This window comes from Pongo pygmaeus, chromosome 20, assembly GCF_028885625.2.
Source record: "Pongo pygmaeus isolate AG05252 chromosome 20, NHGRI_mPonPyg2-v2.0_pri, whole genome shotgun sequence".
Taxonomy (NCBI): Eukaryota; Metazoa; Chordata; class Mammalia; order Primates; family Hominidae; genus Pongo; species Pongo pygmaeus.
Genome location: NC_072393.2, coordinates 9,555,255 through 9,573,055, shown reverse-complemented (window position 1 = coordinate 9,573,055; position 17,801 = coordinate 9,555,255). Strand labels below are relative to the sequence as shown.

General features: G+C 40.9%; 1 protein-coding gene across 8 annotated transcripts in view; it reads right to left on the bottom strand.

The window, feature by feature from the left end:
• ZNF559 (zinc finger protein 559) overlaps positions 1 to 17,374 on the bottom strand; it is a 48,081-nt gene extending 30,707 nt beyond the window's left edge. The window contains exons 1-7 of one of the 8 annotated variants that reach the window (XM_054461590.2): positions 17,155 to 17,308; positions 16,785 to 16,873; positions 8,420 to 8,518; positions 3,622 to 3,843; positions 3,054 to 3,142; positions 2,320 to 2,446; positions 426 to 508 (exon numbers count right to left, since the gene is read on the bottom strand). In XM_054461590.2, the coding sequence (XP_054317565.2) occupies positions 426 to 508; positions 2,320 to 2,446; positions 3,054 to 3,142; positions 3,622 to 3,649 (327 nt within the window). In that variant the 5' untranslated portion in view covers positions 3,650 to 3,843; positions 8,420 to 8,518; positions 16,785 to 16,873; positions 17,155 to 17,308. The other 7 variants (XM_054461585.2, XM_054461584.2, XM_063658441.1 and 4 more) reach the window with 7 other exon arrangements.
• Positions 17,375 to 17,801: the final 427 nt, after the last annotated feature.

Sequence of the window (17,801 nt, the reverse complement as noted above, 5' to 3'; positions counted from 1 at the left end):
TGGAAAATAAGTTAGTATAATTGAAACTGTTTGTTCCTGCCATTTTCATTGCAATGCGTGGTTCAGACCTGAGTGTTTTCAAGTGGAACAAAGTGACTGCAGGAAGTTCTGTTATATTCTTTACCTTCACAGGGCTTCTAAATAGAGCTTAGCTGATAACTGCCCAAGAGTGAATTATTTATCAAAAACATCTGAGATACCTATATGAGAATGTTGAAGGAAATATGTAAACAAATATATTCTGAGGGATGTTTAGAGTGTTTGTCAAACTCATGATCCATAGTCTCTCCAAGAGACACACTATTTTTGGGTCAAAAACACTAGTCTCAAATGTCTCAAGGTTATTGTGCTGCTTTTCCATTTTAAGGAATTTCCAATCTTCCTCTAACATGGAAGACAAATAAATTATACCTTCTGAATCTTACCATTTCCACCACACTGGATGTTTTCCCCTGCAAAAAATTCTGCTGAGGTGCTGACCATTTGGTATTAATATGACTCTCCCAATCTGAAATAAGATGAAAAAAAATTTTAAGTTCTTAGAGAAATAATGATTTTTAAAAGGGTGTTAAAAATGCAAGACTAGTTTGTACTGTAGTTTCAAACACTGGCTTGAAATTTAGTTTGTTTTTTTAAAGAACGGGAAACAGAAATTGAGAAATTTGGATGTAATAAGAGTCTAGCAGCAACAGTAAGGTACTGAGGTCAAGTTGGTAGGTGATTCACTAAGAAATGGTTCTCTAGGCTGGGCATGGTGGCTCATGCCTATAATCCCAGCACTTTGGGAGGCCAAGACAGGTGGATCACGAGGTCAGGAGGATTGAGACCATCCTGGCCAACATGGTGAAACCCCATCTTTACTAAAATACAAAAAAAAAAAAAAAAATTAGCTGGGTGAGGTGGCATGCACCTGTAGTCCCAGCTACTCAGGAGGCTGAGGCAGGGGAATCGCTTGAATCTGGGAGGCAGAGGTTGCAGTGAGCTGAGATCATGCCACTGCACTCCAGCCTGGTGACACAGCGAGACTCTGTTTCTAAAAAAGAAAAAAAAAAAGAAAGAAGAGAAAAAAAAGAGACTTTTTTTTTCACTGAGTGAAAGTCTCAGTGAACAACTTTTGTTGTTCACTGAGACTTTACAGTGAACAACAAAGAGGTACAGCCAGGGAAACAAAGTTGAAAGGAAATGGATACAGAGCTAAATGCGAATCATAAATTTAAAGGAGAAGTGAGACAGATCTTAAGGTCAGGGCAAAAGAAAGTTTCCAAGATGGATAAAGTGAAAGACAAAGAGAAGTTAAGGTATCCAAGGAACCTCAGAAACCAAGTGGCCTTGATATTCTCCCCAAAAGAGTACACTTTCAAAACCTTCCTACTTAATATTTATAAACAGACTGCACCTCTCATAGATCAGGGCTGTTTCTCACGAATAATCACATCTGTCTTTTCTCTCATCTTGGAGAATTTTCTGCACTGTCTTTAACTCTTCTTGTTTCACCTGAAAAGTCAAACTATGTTTGCATAGCTAGTACCCTGCTCTCAGAGAAAGATGAATGATGTTAGAATGTGCAAGGGATGGCTCACGCCTGTAATCCCAGCACTTTGGGAGGCCGAGGTGGGTGGATCACAAGGTCAGGAGATCGAGACCATCCTGGCTAACATGGTGAAACCCCGTTCCTACTAAAAAAAAAAAAAAAAAAAAAAATTAGCCAGGCGTGGTGGTGGGCACCTGTAGTCCCAGCTACTCGGGAGGCTGAGGCAGGAGAATGGTGTGAACCCGGGAGGCGGAGCTTGCAGTGAGCCAAGATCACGCCACTGCACTCCAGCCTGGGTGACAGAGCGAGACTCTGTCTAAAAAAAAAAAAAAAAAAAAAATGTAAAGAATGTGCAAGGGATAACAAATGCTTCCGTGAATTAAGGGCTAAGATTTTGCTGTCTGGACATTCTGAACCCTCTCAGGTATAACTTAAACAACACAATGTTCATGACAAAAACTTTCAAGTGAACCTAAACCGCAAATACTCTTTTCTCATTCACTGTGCACCAAAAGGACTAGCAATCCTTCCCATGAAACCCAGGCTTAAGCTCGTATACATATTCAAGAAGCTCTAAGTCTTTTATCCATGGAGAAAACAAAGCCAGAACAATGAACAGATCTTCAATTTCATCAGAAAAATCACAAGGCAGTAAGGTCTATGAGATGGAAACAATGTTTCACCTGTTTACCAATGCAGCCCATTAACAAGCAGAGTCTAGAATATAGTTACTTAAGACATATTTGTTCCAGGAAAAAACTAAATGAAAAGAATGGTACCAGCCTTACCTACTGCAACTAGATTCTTATAGTTCTCCAGCATCACATCTCTGTATAAGTTTCTCTGAGTTTGATCCAGCAAAGTCCACTCCTCCTGGGTGAAGTCCACAGCCACATCCTCAAAGGTCACTGAGTCCTAAACCATCACACACATGCTGGCGTCAGGCAAGTACATTCTCCACTACGTTGACTGGAGAATGAGGGACTTTGTCTTGGCATGCCTTGACAAGACTCTCTGGTCTCCTATCACTTGATGGTCCTCACTTTCTTCTCCCCCGTCTGTAGATATTCACTGGTGATCTCATCTAGTCATATGGCTTGAAGAGCACCTCTTTCACCTAACTGAATATATCTCAGCACAACTAGATTGTGACTACTTCTTGTTCTCTATTGACAGGTTTTAGCACAACCCTGAATACATTATAGACACTCGAATAAATGCTCCAGTGACAGCACAAATTCTGAGAAGCACATGTGCATTCTCTCCCTGTCTATCACAGCAAAATGAAAGCATATCAGCATGGATGACAGACTGAATTAGTAAACACTGGGATAGTATGATCATTTCCCTGTGAAACCTGTTAACCATGTGAGAGGCCCTGTGGTCCGAAGAAGTTTGATAAGAGATGTGGTCCCTAAGCAGACCCTCTTTGCTTGCATGGGCTCTGTTCCACCAGGAGAAAACACATCTACATGGTAGGAAGAAGCATATGCTTCTACAGAAAAAGCAATTTCCTACTTACCTGAGAGTGATTTGTCAACCACCCAGCCACCATCCTTTCCTCTTCAAATTTTGACTCATGAAGACAGAAAACATCTTGAGAAAGATGATCTTGAGAAGAAGAAATAAAACCTGAGAATCCAGGCTGCTGATAGCTTCCATACTCACAAGGCAAGAAGCCACCTCACACTAATGCTAAGTGGACACACACACATTGTTATAATAAAATGCCTGAGCAGCCTGTCTCATCTGAAGCCAGAAAATATGCTTCAGGCTTTGATGACCAGGAGAGAGAGAGTTTAACAATCCCATTTTATAAGGAATATGAAGTCCAGAGAAGTTAACATTTTCCTTATTTGCCAAAAATGAAACTCATCATGTGATTAAGCAGAACCTCTTCCACAAAAGCCTGCATACTTACTCCTCCTTCCCAAATCCCAGGATTTAGACCACAGAATATTCATATCTACTTTAGCCTCTTCTAGGTATCTCAAAAGCAGGGCCACTTAGACCCTAAACCCTAATCACAAGACAAGCTGTTCAGAGACTGGTTAAAGCAGGGTCTCGAAGGACCATCAACACGGACTTACCACAAAGGGAAAGATCAATGGCCAGCATCCTGTGAGTCTAACAGTGAAATGTGCCTAAATATCTTGTTCCCAAAGTCTCTTCAAGACACTGTCTGAACTTATGGGTAAGTCAATCTCAATTCCTCTTGATTAAGTAGTAGTGGGAGTCTTGCCTCATACCGTCAATCTTTAAGCAACAGGCATTACTCATCTGTCATCAAGCGCCATTCATTAGCCATCTCTCTGCAGAAGATGAAGTTGTTCATGTGAATGCCACTAGAGTATTATGCCACGTGGACATAAATAATAACAAATGCCATTTACCTAGTACCCATGTGCCAGAAACAGTGGTAGGATAAGTTCATATAATTATCAAAGCAGTTTTTGTTACTATCATATTAGTTGAGGAAACCTAAGCTCAGACACGAATTTACCCAACATCACCAATTATAAAGTGTGAGCCAGGATATGAATACAGGTTACTCTGACTCACAAACCTAAACTCTTGAGGTTCTTATTCTCCAACGTGACCATGAGATCATCATGAAATGATGTGCAGAAAGGTTAACTCAACAGGCCTGGGTTGCCCAAACCCTGCACTCTCCTGAGAAAGATCTGTCTTCAGGACTGACACTTGGCTCAGTTTGTGAGAGATGACCTTTTGGCTTATGGAATATCTTCCCTGGTAAGTGTATATTTTTCTATGGTTGAGCTATAGAGCCAAACGATACTAGTGTGGCCAGATTGTGTATGCTAACAATATGATTTATGCTGGAGGCCTGTTTTTGTATGCCTGAGGCTTCTGGCAATAATGCATGAGTTTGAACTGTTGAGGGGCTGGGCGTAAGTGTATGAAATAAGTCATTCAGATGCTGTATGCCTACAGGACTAACCCTCAGTAAAAATCCTGGACACCAAAGCTCAGGTGAGCTTCCCTAGTTGGCAACAGTTTGCACGAATACTACACACTTTTACTAGGAGAATTAAGCACTGTCCATGTGACTACATGGGAGAGAAGCCTGGTTTCTTCCAGACTTCATTCCATTCATCTTTTCCTTTTGCAGATTCTAATCTGTACCCTTTTATTGTAATAAACCATAACTGTAGGTTTAATAGCTTCTGAGTCCTGTGAGTGCTTCCATGACTGAGCATGAGGGTGGTGGTCTTGAGGACCCCCAACACAAATGGTTTATTGAATTTAGACATCTTTAGCTCCTCCAGCTGGCAAAGTCATGTAGGCCAGGTGGCTTCCCTTCAAGTCCTTATCTCTGGCTTATGCTTTCATTCACTCTGCAAACATTTATGAAGGACCTTATCTTTGTGAGGTAATACACTAGACACTTAGGATAGAGCAGTCAACTATATAAAAAATGCCCTAGACCTTAAGTATCTCACATTCTAAAGGGCTAAACAAATAATAAACACATAAATAAGGATTTTTTTTTTTTTTTTTTTTTTTTTTTGAGACGGATACTTGCTCTGTCACCTAGGCTGGAGTGCAGTGGCGCAATTGGTCAGGCTGGTCTCAAACTCCCGACCTCAGGTGATCCGCCTGCCTCGGCCTCCCAAAGTGCTAGGATTATAAGCATGAGCCACTGTGTCTGGCCATAAATATGTATTATGTCAATTGGTGACAAGTGCTATGGAAAAAAATAGATGAATGGATAAGTAATATCATCCTCCACCTCCTACCACACACACATATAAATGTATATTTACAGACTCAAAACTGGTTCTGGCAAGAAAATATAAGAAAATGATCATAAGGCACTTGAAAACTGACATCTGGCTTGCCTAAAAAAGTGACACTCAACTTTTTATCCAAAGCAATAGAGTAATAATAATGGTTCACTAAAGAAACTCAGAATACTGCTAAGGCTAATGCCTAGCTGTAGCCAATTAAGTAATTTATTTACTTTGCTTCCACATTCAGTCTACAAAAGCCAGCTGTGCATGCTGCTACAGCACAGCCCCCTGAACCTCTTCTGGTTTTGACTGCTGCCTAATTCACGAATCCTTTAATGCTTAACTATTACATTTATCTAAAGTTTTTCTTTTAATATCCATAGGTCCTAGCAGAGGGTAGAAAATGTTTGGGGTGTGGCTCATGCCTGTAATCCCAGCACTCTGGGAGGCCAAAGCAGGCAGATCACTTGAGCTTACAAGTTTGAGACCAGCCTGGGCAACATGGTAAAACCCCGTCTACAAAAAACACAAAAATTAACCAGGTGTGGTGGTGCATGTCTATAGTACCAGCTATGTGGGAAGGTGGCTTGAGCCTGGGAGGCAAAGGTTGCAGTGAGCCGAGATCATGCCACTGCATGCCAGTCTGGGTGATAGAGCCAGACCTTGTTTCACTGAAAAAGAAAAAAGAAAATGCATGGGGTGGATGAAATGCTGAATCACACATTGTGCAAAAGTTTCTCTATTTTATACTTTTCTGGGGGTATGGGGAAGACAGGGCTGCACTCTGTTCCCAAGGCTGGAGTGCAACAGTAGGATCAAGCTCACAGCAGCCTTGAACTCCTGGGCTCAAGCAATCTTCCTACGCCAGCTTTCTGAGTAGCTAGGACTTCAGGCAAAAGCCACCACACCTGGCCAATTAAAAAAAAATTTTTTTTGGTAGAGATTGGTGGTGGGGCTGGAATGGAGAAGGGGTTCCTCACAATGTTGGAATGGCTGATCTTGAACTCCTGGGCTCCTGGGCTCAAGCGATCCTCCCGCCTTTACCTCCCAATCTGCTGGATTACTGGTGTGAGCCACCATGACCAGCCAAATTTTTTTTTTTTTTTTTTGAGACAGAGTCTCGCTCTGTCACCCAGGCTGGAGTGCAGTGGCGTGATCTCGGCTCACTGCAAGCCCTGCCTCCTGCGTTCACGCCATTCTCCTGCCTCAGCCTCCCGAGTAGCTGGGACTACAGGCGCCCACCACCATGCCTGGCTAATTCGTTTTGTATTTTTAGTAGAGAAGGGGTTTCACCATGTTAGCCAGGATGGTCTCGATCTCCTGACCTCATGATCCGCCGGCCTCAGCCTCCCAAAGTGCTAGGATTACAGGCATGAGCCACCCTGCCCGGCCATGACCAGCCAATTTTATACTTATAAAAAACCTATCTCTTGGGTTTACTCATCAGTTTTACTTTTTTTCCCATTAAATACTGCTTTTAGTGTTATTATGTTTTCTTTATATTCATTTTGCTAATCTCAAACACTTGGAAATGACATCTGAATTTTTTAAACATTTAATTGAAATATATATTCACAAAAGTGTAGAATTACAAAGGTATAATGCATCATTAATTTCTACACCTTGATGCACACATGACACATCTAAATCATTGCCCCTCCTCTCAAATGGAAACTATTCGCACTTCTAACGGTATAGATTAATTTTGTCTGTTTTTAAACTTTATAAATGAAATCTATTCGTTTATGTCTAGCTTTTTTGATTCAACATTATGTTTATGAGAGTCATCCATACTGTTGCACATAGCTATAGTTCTTTTCCTTTTACTGAAAAGCACTCCATAATACAAGTTGAATATCTCTAATCTGAAAATCTGAAATGCAAAATGCTCCAAAAAAACCTTTTTGAACACAGACATGACACTCAAAAGAAATGCTCACTGGAACATTTTAAATTTCTGAAGTATAATGCAAATATTCCAAAATCTGAAGAAATCTGAAATCCAAATGACTTCTGGTCCCAAGTATTTCTGACACTTAACCAGTAGAGCACGGTTTATTCACGTATTCTTGTAGACAGACATTTGAGTTGCTTAATTCTGGGCTATTTCAAATAATGATGTTATATGGTTGCATTTAAGGGTATATCCTTACATTCAAATTTGGAACACAATGCCAAACTTTTTCAAAACGTATTTCTACTTTACACACTAGAAGTATACACAAACTCCAGTTTCTCTAAATTCTCTTCAACATTTGGTATTGTAACTCTTTTTGGATTTAGCCATTCTGATATATGTGTAGTGGCAGATTTAATTTCCATTTGCCTGATTATTGATGAGGATAAAAACTTCAATTTTTCATGTTTATTATCCATAGTACAGTCAGTTTTGTGAAGAGCCTGCTCAAGCCTCTAATTTTTCTATTGGATTGTTTGAATTTCTGGAATTAACGTGTAAGAGAGTTCTTAATATATTTTGGATATTAGCCTTTTTTATGTCAGTTACATACGTAGGAATTATCTCATCTTATTCTCAGGCTTGTTTCTGGGTGGGGGTGGGGGACAGGGCCCTGTTCTGTTGCCCAGGCTGAAGTGCAGTAGCACAATCTTGGCTCACTGCAGCCCTGACCTCCTGGGCTCAAGCAATCCTCTTGCCTCAGCATCCCAAGTAGCTAGGAGAAGAACCATGTGCCACCATGTCCAGCTAATTCTTTAGTTTTCTGTAGAGATGGGGTCTTGCTATGTTGCTCAGGTGGGATTTAAGTGATTCTCCTGCCTTGGCCTCCCCAAGTGCTGGGATTACAGGTGTGAGCCACTATGCCTAGCTTCCTTTGGAATTATTTTTAACTTCATTAAAAGAAAAAACACTAGGGAATTTGGCAGGATATAGTTAAATTACATATGCATTTACCCTTTGACTTAGAAGTCCCATTTCTAAAAATCCTCCTGGATGTATAACTCTACAAATATCTATTTTTAAAATTTTCTGGCTGGGCATGGTGGCTCATGACTGTAATCCTAGCACTTTGGGATGCTGAGGTAGGTAGATTGCTTGAGCCCAGCCTGGGCAACACATGGTGAAACCCTGTCTCTACAAAAAATACAAATATTCACCAGGTATGGTAGCACTCACCTATAGTCCAAGCTATTCAGGAGACTGAAGTGGGAGGAACACCTGAGCCTAGGGAGGTCAATGGTGCAGTGAACCATGATCTCACCACTGTACTCCTGCCTGGACAACAGAGTAAGAGCTTGTCTCAAAAATGCAACAAAACAAAAACCAAAATACATTTTCTCATACATTCATATTAGAATGTAGAACTTCCAAGGTTTGATCCTTCTCTCTTAAAACACAAGCCACGTAACTACAAAATCATACCTTTTAAAAATACATCAGAGAGCCAAGAATGCAGATACACCTAAATAATAAGCTTTGCTAAGAAAGAAGATACCCATGATTTTTCTCAATCTTGGATGAGTGATGAGAGAAGGAATCTGCCACACATGAAGGTATAAAGAAATCATCATTAAATCTTACCAAAATTTGACAGCAGAGTGTGGGCTGATTGACCACATTAGAATTCTGAGACATCTCAGTTACAGAATTCACAGTGATGAATCCATCCACAGACTTTCACAAGTCTTCACCTAATATTAGACCATAGGATATCAAAGGCTGGGATAAGGCAGGATCACTGAGGTGCATGTAGCCTCCCTGATGACCAAGGCAACCATCCCCCAAGGCAAGTGGCAGGGCAAAGGGGTGAAGATAAACCCATTTAAAGCACTCTGGGCCCTCAGCTATCACAGGCTGGTTGCAGAGCAGAGAGTTAATACAAAACCTTAATAAAATTTTAGCAAAATGAATACAGTGATATATATATATATACACAAACACATACATATATGTATACCTCTATATATGAAGAGATAATACATCGTTAGAACATATCCCAAAAATGCCAGATTGATATTCAAATGTAAATTAATTTAATGCAACATATTAGCAGGCCAGAAAATCAGATGATCTCATGAGATGCAGAAAAGGAATTTGACAAAATTCATTAACCATGACTGTTTTCAATGAAGTTCAATAAGCCCAAGAAAAATTTTCAGCCTAATAAAGGGCATCTACAAAAACGCCAAAGCTAACATTATACTTTAAGGTGACAAAAACGATTGCTTTTTAACTGTATTACAAATGAATAACAAAACCATATTGAAAGATAAAAATAACTCATCTAAGTGAATTTGGAAAACAGTATTTTGAACATATAATCTAAGCCTAAATATAAAAGAATGACACAAAAGTAACTCAGTTAATAAATTTGTTTTCCACAGGGGTCTGAATTAGCAATTCAGAACTACTTTATTTGTATTTTAAGATTCAATAAGTAATATATCATAGAAAATGTCAGTAAAATGGCAGAGTAGGAAGCCCTACCTCTCTGTTCACTCATGGAAATACATAGTAACAATACTGGAACCAAAATACCTTGAAGAGAAATCCATAATCACGCTAATAATTGCAAGCAACCCCAGAGGAGCACAAACTGAGAGCAGTTGCATTTATACGGGTAAGAACAATTTTCAACTTACCCTCATCAGCCCTTCCCCAAAACCAGCTCAGCTCAGTTGCCTTGACTTTATATCCTTTTGATAAATTGGTCCCTTTATTATTATATAATGACTTTGTCTCTTGTCACAATTTTTGTCTTAAAGTCTATTTTGTGTGATGTAAGAATAGGGGCTCCTGCTGTCCTTTGGTTATCATTTGCATGGAATATCTTTTTCTAACCCTTGAAATTCAGTCTGTGCCCCTTAAAATTAAAATGAAGTTAAAAATAATTCCAAAGGAAGCTAGGCGTAGTGGCTCACACCTGTAATCCCAGCACTCGGGGAGGCCAAGGCAGGAGAATCACTTGGGTCCCACCTGAGCAACATAGCAAGACCCCATCTCTACAGAAAACTAAAGAATTAGCTGGACATGGTGGCACATTATTTCTTCATGGGAAGAAGTGAGATTGGCTACTTGACCTCCTGACCTCTCAAGAGGGTTCTCCAAGGGGCCAGTAGCCATCTTGCCTCATATACTGAGGTGCTGATCATCTGAGAAAGAAATAAGGCAGACATCCTCTTACATCTGCTCTGTATGACTGAGAAAAATCACAAACGGAGGCTTTTCTGTGGAGAGAGAGAGAAGAGAAGGTGTGCTTGTCATCAACCTTATGGTATACTTCTGTAGGGGTCAGTCCTGATCTTGTCTCATATGGAGCACTGCTAATGGATGAAGGTCTTTCCCAGTCAAGACTAAGCCATAAATACTGAGAGAAATACCTACTACTTCAATGCACAGACAGCAAAGCAAACCTACAAATAGCATGAAGAATCAAGAAGAAACTATGACACAAAGAAAACAAATATTCAGTAGCCAACCCAAAAGAAATGGAGACCTGTGAATAACCTGAGAAGGAAGTCATAACAATCATCTTAAAGATCAGTGAGTTAAATGACAGCAGAGATACATAACTATAGGAGGTCAGGAAAATAATACATGAATGAAGTGAGAAATTCAACCCAGAGATTTAAATGATAAAGAACAAAAGAGAAATACTGGAGCTGAAGAGTACAATAACGGAACTGAAATATTAACTAGAGGGGTCCAAGAGCAGACATCATCAAACAGAAGAATCAACAAAATAAAAAATAGATTATAGTCAGTCAGAGGAACAAGAAAAAACAATGAAAAAGAGTGAAGAAAGCCTAAAGAACCTGTGGAACTCTGCCAAGTGAACAGAAACATTAAAGAAGTTACAGAGGGAGCAGAGAGAGAAATGAGTACAAAGCCTATATAAAGAATAGCTATAAATTTTCCAAATCTAGGGAGACAGAGGCACCCATATTCATGAATCTCAAAGTCCCCAAAAAGGTTCAACTGAAAGAGATCTAAACTGAGACACATTATAGTGAACTTGTCAAAAGTCAAAGACAAAGAGAATTTTGAAAGCAGCAAGAGAAAAATGACTTACTACTACAAAGGAATCTCCATAATACTACCCATTGATTTCTCAGCAGAAACCTTGCAAACCAGGAGAATGGCATATTCAAAAAGTCATCAATCACAAAGGAAGACCGCAAGAGAAGACAGGAATAAAAACTACAAAACAGCCAGAAAACAATGAGCTAAATGGTAATAACAAGTCATCATCTATTAACAATTACTTTAAATGGATTAAATTCCCCAATGAAAAGACACAGAATGGCTGAATATGGTTAAAACAAACAAACAGGTGGGGCACGGTGGCTCACACCTGTAATCTCAGCACTTTGGGAGGCCGAGGCGGGGAGATGAGGAGGTTAGGAGTTCGAGATCAGCCTTGCCAATATGGTGAAAACCCATTTCTACTAAAAATACAAAAATTAGCCAGGCGTGGTGGCATGTGCCTGTAGTCCCAGCTACTCAGGAGGCTGAGACAGAAGAATTGCTTGAACCTGGGAGGCGGAGGTTGCAGTAGGCTGAGATCAGGCCACTGCACTCTAGCCTGGGCAACAGAGTGAGACTCCATCTCAAAACAAACTAAACAAGATCCAACTATCTCCTGGCTACACTAGACTCATTTTAATTTTAAAGGGCACAGACTAAACGTCAAGGGTTAGAAAAAGATATTCCATGCAAATGATAACCAAAAGACAGCAGGAGCCCCTATTCTTACATCACACAAAATAGACTTTAAGACAAAAATTGTGACAAGAGACAAAGGTCATTATATAATAATAAAGGGACCAATTTATCAAAAGGATATAAAAGTTTTAAGTACATATACACCAATATATTTAGGGAGCTCATTATACATAAAGCAAATATTAACGGATCTGAAAGAAGAAAAAGCAATATGATAACAGTAGGGGACTTCAATACTCCACTTTCAACAATGACTAGATCATCCAGACAAAGTATTAATAAGAAAATAGTGACCCTGAAAAACAAAGACTCTGAAACTAAATACAAAAATCAATCATATTGTATATAAATATAAAAAAATTTAAAAATATGGCACCACATATGCTAAAGGCCATTCCATTTATGAAACAGGAATAATAAACTATGATTTTTAAAAAGTTGTATTGAGTAAGCACAGGAATAAAAAAGAAAAGTTTAAAACTTAAAACCCCTAGCCCAAAAAAAAAAAAAAAAAAACACAGCTGTAGTCACCACAAAAGGAACAAAGCAGTTCTAATGACTTTTGAGTTACTGTTGCTTTTTACTCACTGTGAAACTTTGTTCTCTAAAATCAGTTATTATTAGAAATTTGCTGTTTGAAATTGTATCAGTAAGAAATATCAGACTGAAATATCCCACTTTCACCTGGAGGGCTTATGTAATTTTTTGACATCAAGTAGTATCAATTTACAACCCAGGTGCTGAGTTTCAAATAAAAGATTTCTGACACAACATTCCATATCTACTCAAATTTACTGTTTCCAAGGAAATGAGACCCTGTGTTGTTTGCACCCAGATACGATGCTGACTCCTTTACACAGCCCTACTTTGTGCTGAGACTATCAAAATGCTGATGCATTTAGGCCGGGCGTGGTGGCTCATGCCTGTAATCCCAGCACTTTGGGAGGCCGAGGCAGGTGGATCACCTGAGGTCAGGAGTTGAGACCAGCCTAGCCAACATGGTGAAAGTTCGTCTCTACTAAAATACAGAATTAGCGAGGCATGGTGGCGGGAGCCTGTAATCCCACCTACTCAGGAGGCTGAAGCAGGAGAATCACTTGAACCCGGGAGGTGGAGGTTGCAGTGAGCCGAGATTGCACCACTGCACTCCAGCCTGGACAAGAGCAAAAACTCCGTCTCAAAAAAAAAAAAAAAAAAAAAAAAAAAAAAAAAAAAGGGTTAATTCAAAAAAGCAACTCTTAAAGTATAAAGAGAAACAAGCCTAATAGTATGTCAAATTGATAACATAACCACACAGAGAAAAAAACTGAGTTTGAGCAAATGTTTGAATTTTATATCCTTAGTAAGAACAAAAAGAAATACAAAGAAACTCAATACTAAATAAAGTAACAGTTGGTAGTAATACTAGTCATCCGATAATGTTGCTACAACAAATAATATATGAGTGTCATTAGGAGTCAAGGTCTTTATTATAAGAGATAAGAGATACAAACATAAGGAAAAACAAAAAACCTCATAAGTTTGTAATAGGAATATGAGTATAAATGTATGATGTAAGAAAATACATGTTCTAGATGTCCATTTTAAGGCCATAGATGTCCACCATGGGCCTATCACACAGACCTTAGTGTCTAAAAGGAACATGACTTTCTGGAGCAATCATTGATTCCAGGTCTGTAAGAGGAAAATACAAAGTGAACTGGGGTCTGATTTTGCACTCAGATTAGTAGAGTTGTGTCACAAGACACAGAGCCAAATTTAAAAGATTACCGTTGGTCAAATTTGGGACAGTTTGAGCATCAATACGAATGACAGAAATTGATTATAATACAGTGAATGAAAAGAAAAAAAAATTAGAATAAGTTGTGACATTCCAAAAAAGAAAAAAAGTATAGAGGGCAGTGAAAGTGGTGAAAGAAAGCTCCTCTTCACCTAAGACTGTCAGCTAAAGAATGGAGGAAGAATGACAGAACTAGGAAAAAAAAATTGTTAACCTCTCAATGTAAAAACAGGTTCAGGAGAAGATAAACGAGTGATGTTAAAGCCACTGGTGAGGCCAGGTGCGGTGGCTCATGCCTGTAATTCCAGCACTTTGGGAGGCCGAGGCGGGAGGATCACCTGAGGTCAAGAGTTTGAGACCAGCCTGACCAACATGGTGAAACCCCGTCTCTACTAAAATTAAAAAAATAAGCCAGGTGTGGTGACGCACATCTCTAATCCCAGCTACCTGGAAGGCTGAGACATGAGAATCACTTGAACCGGGGAGGCGGAGGTTGCAGTGAGCCAAGATTATGCCACCGTACTCCAGCCTGGGCGGCAGAGTGAGACTCCGCCAAAAAAAACAAAACAAAACAAAAAACAAAAACAACAACAACAAAAAAAAACAAAAACAAAAAAAACCACTGGGTGAAAGGCTGTTTGGGAACAGAATATTCCCCTGTGGCCAAAGTATCACTTATAGATTACTATAAGAAAAACGTGACTATACAGAGATGAGTACCTTGACCAAATGCTTAGTATCACTAACAAATTTGTAGTATGTGACCACTGATAGGATATAATATGAAGCCGAGTACATTGCCTAGAAAATGGAAGCCTTGGATCTGGCCAGTCTAACTCAACAGCCACTAGCCCCATGTAGCCAGTGCAACTGAGGAAATGAATTCTTAATTTTATTTACTTTTAATTCAACTTTAAAAATAAAATTGTTACTGAAAAACTTTTAAGTATGTTTGGAACAACCTGGGTTTGTTAATCTACTTTTTCAATAGTAAATTTTATAAACTCTAAATACAGATCAAGAATTTCCAACGAAAATTAGCTGTAAGTGTAAAATACGTGCAGGATTCCAAAGACTTAGTACAAAAGAAGCGTGAAATGTCTCAGTTTTATATTGACTACATTAGTCACTAATTTCATAAACTTATATTGATAACTGGATATGCTGCATTTTTAATATATTAAAAATGATTTCACACATACATTTAACATTTTCTAATTTGGCTACTAAAATTTTTAAAAATTACACCTGTGCCTTGCATTATATTTGTATTAGACAGTACCACTCTAATCCCAACATCCACTTTACAAGAAATATGAGACATAGGTAAATCAAATAAAATCACAGGAAAACATCATTGCATGAGAATGCCAGCATTTTACAAGATAATGTTCCCGAAATCTTCAAAGGCCAAAATTTTATTTTTAAAAATTCAGGTGAATGGCGGGGCACGGTGGTTCACGCAGTACTTTGGGAGGCCGAGGCCGGCAGATCACGAGGTCAGGAGTTCGAGACCAGCCTGGCCAACATGGTGAAAGCCTGTCTCTACTAAAATTACAATTAGCTGGGCGTGGTGGCACATGCCTGTAATCCCAGCTACTTGGGAGGCTGAGGCAAGAGAATCGCTTGAACGCGGGAGGCTGAGGTTGCAGTGAGCTGAGATCACACCACTGCACTCCAGCCTGGGACAGACAGAGACTCCGTCTCAAAAAAAAAAAAAATCAGGTGAATAGTCTAGTCAAAAACAGATTTAACAGATCTAAAAACACGCAAACAACCTGGCAACTACAATGGTGACTTTTGGACAGCTGGGGAAATTTGATTTGATTTGGGGGTGGGGATGGACAATGAGGTCTTGTTTTAAGCTTGTCTTCACTTTTAGGAGGCATTTGAGATACACGCTTAAGATAAAAGGGGAAAGTTCATTCACTTCCAATTTAAATGGCTCATCAAAAAGTATATATACAAAAAAATGAAACAAATCTTAACAACCAGTGAATGTAGTTAAGGGTTAAAGACTTTTTTTTCTTTTTGAGACGGAGTCTCGCACTGTCGCCCAGGCTGGAGTGCAAGGGCGCAATCTCGGCTCACTGCAACCTCTGCCTCCCGGATTCAAGCGATTCTCATACCTCAGGCCCCTGAGTAGCTGGGATTACAGGCGCCCACGCCCGGCTAATTTTTTGTATTTTGAGTAAAGACGGGGTTTCACTATGTTGGCCAGGCTCGTTTCAAACTCCTGACCTCGTGATCCGCCAGCCTCAGCCTCCAAACATGCTGGGATTACAGGCGTGAGCCACCACGCCCGGACTAAAGACATTTGTTTTACTCGAGTTACAGATGTTCTCTAGATCATTTTTTTTTTTTCTTTTTGAAACAGGGTCTCACTCTGTCGCCTCAGCTGGAATGCAGTGACACAATAACGGCTCACAGAAGCCTCGACCTCCCATGCTCAAGTGATCCTCGCATCTCAGCCTCCTAAGTGGCTGGGACCACAGACACCACCATGCCCGGCTAAATTTTTATTTTTAGTAGAGACAGAGGCTTGCCCTATTTTTTCCAGGTTGGCATCAAATTCCTGGGCTCAAGCGATCCTCCAGCCTCAGCCTCCCAAAACGCTGGGATTACAGGTGTGAGCCACCTTGCCCCGCCCTCGGTAAGACTGTCAAATGAGCAACTGGGAGAAAACCCACCTGTCAAAAGTTATCTTCGCATTCATTATCAATTCAATCCCTCCTGCTAGTAAATCAGCCTGCACCGTGTTCCTAGGGATGCCCTCCTGTTTTGAGGCTCTGGGGGAATCTACAGGGCGCTAGGGTGAGATCTAGGGGATGGCCTGGAACCACAGTTGAGCAGTCCTGTGTTTTTCCTCGGTGGTAAATTTTACATTTATGTGCATTCATCCACTAATGCATTCGATGGTATCAGATCCATGTGCTCCCGAACAACCCGAAGAGGTTTCTTTCCACCTCGATACAACTTAAACTTCAAGACCCGACACCCACAGCCAGAACTGTTCTAAATGCATGAAGTGCTCACCAGGACACGACAGAATTGTCAGGTTGGTGAGGCCAGGAGGACGCCAAGCGAAAGTCACCGTGAACAGGAAGGCAGAAATGCTGTTCCTTCTGGAGAAAAGGCACAACACTGGATGTGGAGGCTTTTTTTTTCTCCATTAGAGATGGGGGGGGGGGGTCTCCCTATGTTGCCCTGCCTGGTCTTGAACTCCTGGCCTCAAGTAATCCTCCTACCTCAGCCGGCCAAAGCGCTGGGGATTGCAGGCGTGAGCCGCCGTGCCCGGCCCTATGAGGCTTCTGCAGAGGGAAGCAGGGAGAATGGAAAGGCCGTGCCCCCCGCCTCCTCCCAGGCCGAGGCCCCAGTGCAGCCGCCTCGACCCCTGAGGACAGACCTGACTGTGGCTCTCAGAGGAGGGGCCGCGACTTGGGAGCGCCCACAAGATGCTGGAACTGCCCAACAGTGCACGGGACAGGCTCCATTTCACTGGTAGCCTCCCCTTTCGACCCTCCTACTCCCGCGTGGCCGCACCAGGGGACCCGACGCCGCCCAGAAAGGAAAACCTACCTCAGACGCCTCCGAAACGCGCGGTTAAGATGGCGGCCGTTATGCGCATGCGCACAAGCAGACAGGCCGCGCAGGCGCAGAGGCTAGGACCACATAGTCGGCGGGGCCTCGGGTTCCCGGCCCATCAGCTGCTGGTGCTTTTTCCAACCCAGAGCTGAGAGGAAATGCTGTTTACCTCCCCGGAGAGCGCAAGGATCACAGGTAGGGGATCTTGACTGCAAGCTGTCCAGGTTACTGGCGTTTTGAACAAAGAATTCGACAAAATGCCCAGCAAGGCAAAGAAAGAATGAAGCAACAAAAGAACAAGAGCTGGGATTTGTTGAAAATGAAAGCGTACTCCACAGTGTGGGAACTGGCCAAGCAGCAGCTCAAGGGCTCTGATACAGAATCTTCATGAGTCCAAATACCTCCTAGAAGTTTCTCATTGGCCACTTCATGCTCACCTCCTGTAAATGAAGCGGTAGCCCGCGTTCA